At 40.4% G+C, this 7,982-nt stretch overlaps 1 protein-coding gene across 1 annotated transcript in view; it reads left to right on the top strand.

The window, feature by feature from the left end:
• The window catches only part of LOC146866425 (uncharacterized), a 93,719-nt gene extending 89,891 nt beyond the window's left edge, over positions 1-3,828 (top strand). Inside the window, exon 3 of the mRNA XM_085640858.1 lies at positions 2,917-3,828. Within this exon, the coding sequence (XP_085496984.1) occupies positions 2,917-3,593 (677 nt within the window). The 3' untranslated portion in view covers positions 3,594-3,828. The remainder of the gene's footprint in view (positions 1-2,916) is intronic.
• The last annotated feature ends 4,154 nt before the right edge of the window (positions 3,829-7,982 follow it).

Genomic DNA, 7,982 nt, shown 5'->3' on the forward strand with positions numbered 1-7,982 from the left:
GTAAAAAATTATTTAGGCTGTTATCCAGTTGGAGAGCAGTAGTACTTGAGGTCATGGAACCCCCATGGTAAATGCTAGTAGCCGCCATAAATACTGCCAATTAAACACTGACTTTCCCCACTGAAGAACCCTAGAAAACACAATGACAGCGCCCGTATACCCTCACGGGTGATTAGCCGTGCTCTATAAATACTGTTTGATTGATTGATTCATATTTCTACCTGCAGTCTCTCAATTGTGCTTTAACGATTGTGTCACCAGCCAGCCATAATATAAATCATTGTTTTTTAGGTTGAGATAGGCAAAGCACACATGAGCTGCGCTAGAAAATGAATTCTTGGAATCACTTCAGCTTTTCAGCAAACTCGTGCGTGTGGCTAAAAAAAACACAGGCAAGAGTTTGCTGAAAAGCTGAAGTGATTGGCCATTGCGTGTGGCTTTTAAAAATTGAAAGCCCGCAATTGGCCAAATGTGGGTGCATGTCCCGCCTTCTCTCTGAACGGTGACTCCCATGGCCTATGGGTCTCGGGACCGAGCAGCAGCGCGGCCGGGTGCTAGCTGCATTTATTACATTCCTGGAAGTGCGCGCGCGCACCACTCGTTTATATACTGCTTTGGAAAAGCTGTGAACATGAATGTGGTGAATTAATTTTTTCATACATTTATTCAGCAGTTTAAGAAGAAGTGTGATTTTGTACATTTCTCAGGAGTTTAATGGAGGGGGCATATAATTAATTCGTCATCAGAGTTGTAGACGGTGCTTTGTCCACCGTGGTCTTTGTTGCACCTTTAATGAACCTAGCAGGCTGATGGATTAACATAAGCACAGCATAGTTTGGAAATGTTTCAAACTATCCATGTTAAAGGAGGAGCACACTCACAGAGAGGAGTACACAATGTATACACTTGATGAGGAGCAGTGACGTCACACCTATATCATGATATAGTGTGGCAGATTCCTCGAGTAACGTTGATCGGCGGCCGGCGCTCAATATTATCGCAGTGTTGTGTTTGGCTGTGAGGCCACGTGATCCACAATATACCAATGGGTGACAGGAGTGCTTTGTGAGATTAACGAGGCGCGAGTCATCGCTCATTGCATGTGGCCAGTGATGCTGCACTATTACATGACTAGGATGACTTCTTGGAAATGTATGCATAAACCACAGTGTCCAGCTACACGCCGAGGCCTCTTTAATGAGTGTCCGCTTCTCTCTCTGGCATGGTTCCCATTAAAAACATCTATCAAAAGAGGCAACTGGAAATACCTCTGAAAGTTCACGTGCCCCGTGCAGGACTAGCTACCAGCCTGGAACTGACTGCTCATTAGAACATAACAAGCATTTTCAATGCTATAGGTCTCGCTTTTTTGCGAGAGTTTGAGCTATTGGCATTGTAAATGACAGTGCCTATTAACACATAAATAAAAGGCATTTTCATTTACTATGCCAATAGCTCAAACTCTAGTAATTGCGAGACCTATTGCATTGCAAATGCTTGTTATTTATTGGAATAAGGGACTTATCTAGAATTATCCCTGGTGGACATGTCATCTCTGGAGAGAAAGAGTCAATGACATTATTTCCCATAAGTATCCAGCATGGTGGAACTATCACAAACAAACGCAGGTACTGGCAATTTACGTCATATGCTCTTTTCGAGGATGGAATTTGGCAGATATACAATAATTAGAGCTTGTAGCCGGACAACTGATGCTATACAGGGTTTAGTTTGGCTTCCTACTGAAAAAGAGTTATAATTTAGGGAATATCAGTAGCTGAAATGTTGGACACAGATTTGTGATGTAAAACAATATGAACATACTATTCCTTCATTAAATACTTATTTTTGCTGGTTTCTTCATGTTCCCCAGAGATATCTAACCAAGCATATAATAAGGAAATAAAATCATATACGTCTGCTTTAGCAGCATGCAGATTTTAGCTTGTAATGTCAAAGGGTACTAGGATTGAATATTTAGGGTGAAGAATGATGTCAGCTGTGCAGTGAAGCTATCGACATGCTTGCACTTTTTGCAGGATTTTCCCAATTTAAAGACGTTATGCAGGAGAGTCCAGATGCACAAAGCTATTTAGCAGTTATAAGACCTGCGACTTGCTAAGTCACAGCTTTTGCCAGGACTAAATGGCTTTTTAGTATGCTCCGCACCCATTTTGGGATTCGGTATGTGCTCAACGATTCGCAAAATAGGTTTATTAATGTACACTGAATCACATGTTTAGGGTGTCTCTTCTAAAATGAAATTTGAAGTGCTATGTTTCAGTGGTTTACAACCACAATTTCAGTCGCAAACCATTGACAGGTGACTGACTCCTCAAATGAGGTGGTAACCCACTCGGAAAGGGGAAAGACTTTCAAGAAAAGGTTTCTGTGTGAGTGGCTTCAAACTCTTAAACTTAAAAAACAGTTTTTAAAATGCAGCCCTGTTTCCCTTAAGTAAAACAGCCAAAAAAAATACTTTATTTAAAAACAGTCAGAGGCATGGCTATCTACCCCAGCAGACAACATTCCTTGTGATGGCTTCCAATTTGAGTGAGTTGCAATTTTAAGCCTCCCTCATAAATAGTAATGAGCTAGGCCAATTGTGACTTATTCAGAATGGTGATTTTGTGAACTGTCCAAAAAGTACATAGGTTGGTTCACAGAATAAAAATCGATTCACAAGAAGACAGTGCACATCTGCACTGAGTTTTTTCTTTGTACGTCTGGACTTATATGGCTACTATTTTGGAAACATAGTGGCAGACTGATGAAAATTGCAATCAGGTTTTGCTTATCGGGACAAAATATTTAATAACATTAATACAATTTGACTGAGCATTGTAAAGTTAACAAATGCAAACCTGGTAATGTTAACTCATTGTTGGTTCTTAACAATATTTTTCTGTTTTCCAGTTTTAAGAAAAAGATCAAGCCCCTATGACACATGGTTGATCGACTTTGAGTCAAATGAAGTGAACTGCCAAATCATTGACCTTACCTCTCCAATGCCCACAGTCATTGCTCAACCAACAACTAAAGCAGCTGTCAGGACCACAACCAAAGCAGCAACCACAAGGCAAAGAGCAACTGATATAAAAGTAATTCCCACAACCAAGAAGAAGCCTCAGGTAGCTGCCACAGAAGAGGAATCCAGGCTTTTCTACATGACTCCCTTTGTTCCTTTCAGAAGCTATATCCCAACTACCAGGTACCAGGAGGTCCCGTACTACACTCCTCAATATGGTTCCTACTTCCCATTTTACCACGGTGGGTATTTTCCTTCATTAGGACCACATACCTACTACAATCTTATGTTCAGGAGCACATTGGAGGATAGTTCCTCCGAAGAAGATGGTCGAAAGAAAAGAGAGACCTCAAACATGCTTAAAAGCAATCCGACTCATAGAACTTCAAAGCATAACAAATTTGTTCAATACCTCTTGTCGCAAAAAGAGGTTCTAGTAAAACAAGACAAGCTTGGAACTGCTACCCAAGCTCCACAAGTCTTTGGACATCCATTTGATTCTCATTCATCCAGCCACAAAGTCCACATGGCAGTCACGCTTCTGAAACATGTCAAAGTGAAGTAGAAAGCGGAGTTTCTTATTTAAAAATCTACCCGCTATCTGGTAAACCACCTCAAAGTAGACTTTGGAAAAAATTGAATTGCAATAGTCTCACGTGAGAGCTTTTTTTTATCTGCGCCATTTCAAATGAAATGCCCATTGCTTTCCTTCCTTCTTAGTTGAGAAAAAACAACAGCTGTCTAACACAAATTAAGTGCAATGTGTGTGACAAGAATCTGTTATTAAGCAGAAATATTTAGTTCTAATTACAATGAATTTGAGACAATCAGTAACTTCCTATTTTCTCTGTTCTAGTATTTGTTTTTTCAATGGTGGGCATTTGAAATATTTTTCAAATGTATTTTTTAAATGTTGAGCTGCTCCAAAAACCCTTGGTGCACCACATGTCACCCCCCCCCCTAAACTCGAAGTTGCTTATTCCTCCTTGACATATTTCTGGTTTATTTCTTTCAGTTCCCCTCTCCTGCTATAACCTCTTTTTAATCCCAACTTGAACTGCAAAAAATTGAAATGTTTTATATCAAATTAATTAAGCCACGGCCCATGCAGGTAAGATTGGTGGGGCCGTTTGGAGGGAGGGATTTCAACAGATGACAATGTGGTAAAAATAATTATTTATTTAATTTTCCCTTGTGGTCCTCTGTCAAATCCCCGCCCCCCACAACCCGGCCCCACTGCTCTTACCTGCACAGGTCGCAGCTGAATTAATTGTAAATCACTCTAATTATGCCAGGTTTTCCTTAATTTTACATTCCTCCCTCTTGCTCTAACTTCCTTTTTAATTCCAATTCGAACTGCAAAAAATTAAAATGATTAGTGTCAAATTAATAAAATATCAAGTTACTTATTTCAGATATTTTGCTGGCTGTCTTGACATTGCGCTGCATCCACGCATGTAACCTTAAAATATATGTTTAGCTGCTTTGCAGTGTAAATTCTGAAAGATTGTTGTTTTTTAAGCCTATCGTTTTTTAAATCTATAATTTACCATTTTTTGTAAAAATAAAATAATAATCCACAGATTTAATGAGTTGTTTTGCTACGTAGTGGTCTGCTTTTTAGACAATTTCATGATTTCATGATAGTCTAGACATTTCAGGGCCAGGGGAACCTTTGGGTCTCTTAATCCACATTTGTTGTAAATTCTCTGATTGTCAAGATTTTGCACATTGCGACATATTCTAGTAAGGAAGAAAAAAGGAAACAACATTGTCGTAATCTGGGTGGCGGCATTGGCAAGTCAAAATGTTTAAACCATAACAGGACTCTGCTCCTGTGATGCAAGTCAAACCAAGACAAATGATGTTTATTACTAATCGTGTTTTTACCAAGAAAAATGCAACACCATTGCATAGTGCAAAATCAACATATTAGAAACTGTGACATTATTGGTCACAATGAGCTCCTAATGGCAGTTTGACTCTTGTTTTCGTTAGAATGCTATTTATTTTTTAAGTTTATAGCAGCAGCTCGCCACTACACCAATGCCTGTGTTTATCCATCTAGTTTTTTCAAAGCATAATAAGTCAAGGACGACTCCATCTGCTTCAAAGATAAGTAATGGAGAAATATTGTTACCTGTGATCTAAATGAAGTCATAGTTCAACAGTGACAAGTGCGATTCAGTTACAAGGAGAATTGTCAAAAAAAATGTGTACTGATGTTTGGTGAAATATCATTAAATCTCATGAGGTGAATTTGAGTGTCTCACTTTTATTTCCTGCAATTAATCTGAATAGTGAAACAGTAATTGTGCCAAATTACACTTGAGCTAATTCTACCATCTTCTAACTGTATGTGGTAATCCGGCACTAAATTGTCACTATAGCTTAGTTCACAACATTACGCCACTTCTGCCCATTTCCTTTCACCAATCTGGACCACACTTCCCAGGATAAAAGGCCTACTCACATTTACTATATTTGCCAAATTTCACACAAGTTTGTCAGATAAGGGCAAGTGTGTTAGCAATGAAACATATGCTTCACAAGCGGCTACCTGACTCAATCACAACTACCGGGCCGCTATTGCTACTGCCTGATAATACATAAAGTGTGTGTGTGTGTGTGTGTGTGTGTGTGTGTGTGTACATAACTCACCTACTGGCCCTTAATGCACTGCTCAAGACCTTACACATTAAGTCATAGACAACATCACAAATATCATGATCCATAACATCACATTGCTACAGGTAGTCTGTATGTTGATTGTTTTTTTAATGTTCTTTTTATTGCAAATAAAGCCAACCATGAAACAATGACTGTAAGCATTACACATTGCAGCATAAAGCCAGAATCATTCAAAATAAGTTTCTAGTCAATCGCGTGAAACCCCTGGTCCTCCCACCCACCCATCAATAATTCACTGGGCAGCATTGAAGTCCGAGTACTCCTGACACAAGGCATCATATCTGGTTCTTTCAAAAGGAGCACATAGTGCACCCCGGTAGTTATTCAATTTCTCCGATATTTTAGTCCATTTATTTGGACAACCCCTGCTTTCCTAGACCACTCTCTTCACTAGCATGCGCCAATCCATGTCTTGCTTCCAATGATTCAGTTGTGGTGTTAGTTCCGCCCTCCATAGTTGTGCAATGTTGTGCTTGTCCACCATTATTCTCAATGTCATCCATATCTGATCCATATGGGTGAGGTCAGTTACTTCTCAAATATTCAAGAGGCACCACTTAAACAAGCGACCACTGATTCCCAATAGCGCTGAATTACCATTAACTCCATATCATGTGGGAAAACGTTCTTATTTGGCCACGGTGCCTAGAGCACAGTGCAGGTGTTGCCCTATGCATGCATATTAACATTGGTGTAAACTTTTTGTTGCACTAGCCGGAACCTAGACCTTACTGCCACCTCCCTAGGGGACACCAAGGCATCCGGCCTTCATCATCTTCCAGGCCCTCAAGGTCTTTCTCCCCATGCTCCCATAGACAGGCCACGGTATCAAAGGAGTTACTGATCAGTTTATTTTTTGGGAGGGAGATAGTTTATTGGAATGATCACATGCCCAAAAAGGCTATCTTCGAGCAGTGATGGTTTGAAGAGCTCCTTACACTTAGGCAATACCTTCTGCAATACCTGTCGTATTTACAAGTATCAGTAGGTTTCAGTGGGCATCAGTTGATATTCACTTTGTAGGTCGGCTAACGGAAATCACCCCTCCTTGCTACCACAGGTCTGCTACCCTGGACAGACCATTTAGGTCCCATTTGTCAAAGCCTTTTTGTGTAGCTAGTGTGTCCAGTTGCACTGGGTGCCACATTGGAGTGGCCTTTTTAATCCTGCCTCCCCAAGCCAAAGCATTGAGTGTTGTGTGCCAGAAGGTAAGTGTGACTGGAATAGGTATCAGGAAGAACATGGTACATGTCCCTCCAAAAATGGCCCTGAGGTAACCTCCTGGTTGCATGACCATTCTATCCATCAGATAGGCTGGTTCCTACTCAGGGAGATGAACCCATTCGTTGATGGTGCCGAGTTGCGCCACCCAATAATATTTTTGTATGTCAGGCAGGTCAATCCCACCCATGTAGGAGATAAATCAGGGATTTATTCTAGTTGATGGTGTATCCAGAATATCGACGGAACAGAGTGAATATGTGCGTTATTCTATTAAGTGCATAGACCAGGTCGCCAACGTATACTAAAGGTCATCTGTATATAGGGAGATTCTGTCCTTCCAGTCCTCAGTCCACCTTAGCCCTCTAACCAGGGGGTCGCTCCTAATCAGGCTCCAAGGGCTCCAAGACCAGGGCAAAGATCAAGGGGGAAAATGGGCATCCCTGTCTTGTGCCACGTTGGAGCCAGAAAACTGAGGATGTGCCACTGCTCATTGTTAGTTGGAGCAGGGGGTCAGTGTAAAGGAGCTGTACCCATTTCATGAATCTTGGGTCAAAGTCCAGTTTGGACAGTTCAACAAGTAATAGACTTAATAAATCAGTCAATGTTTTCAAAAAAATCTTTCAAGAAATTATTCTGAACTGACTGCTATACAAGACGCTTCAATTGCCAAGTATTACAACAAAATATGGACCTTGTAATAGTGCCTTTTTCTTTCGTTGTGGTATGTACTTATATATATTATCCCTTAGTCTTCTACCTTCTTATCTGTTTCACATTCTCTGGCTCTCTGTTCACCCTTTTCAGTACTTAGAAAACCTCATGAGTTTGAACAATATGGGCTTTTTTATAGTTATCCGTTTTTATCATCCACTCTTCAGACTTTGTGGTCTCTCTCTCTATAACATAACGGTCAAACACCATATACAAATCACATACCTTGTGGGTATTTTACCACATGGTAGATGATGATGAAATAAAGGCTCTGGAACTCTTTCCCCTTCCCTCTGTTTCTTATCTTATAGGACTGTCTAGTGTATAG

Source organism: Triturus cristatus, chromosome 2_1 (genome assembly GCF_964204655.1).
Source record: "Triturus cristatus chromosome 2_1, aTriCri1.1, whole genome shotgun sequence".
NCBI lineage: Eukaryota > Metazoa > Chordata > Amphibia > Caudata > Salamandridae > Triturus > Triturus cristatus.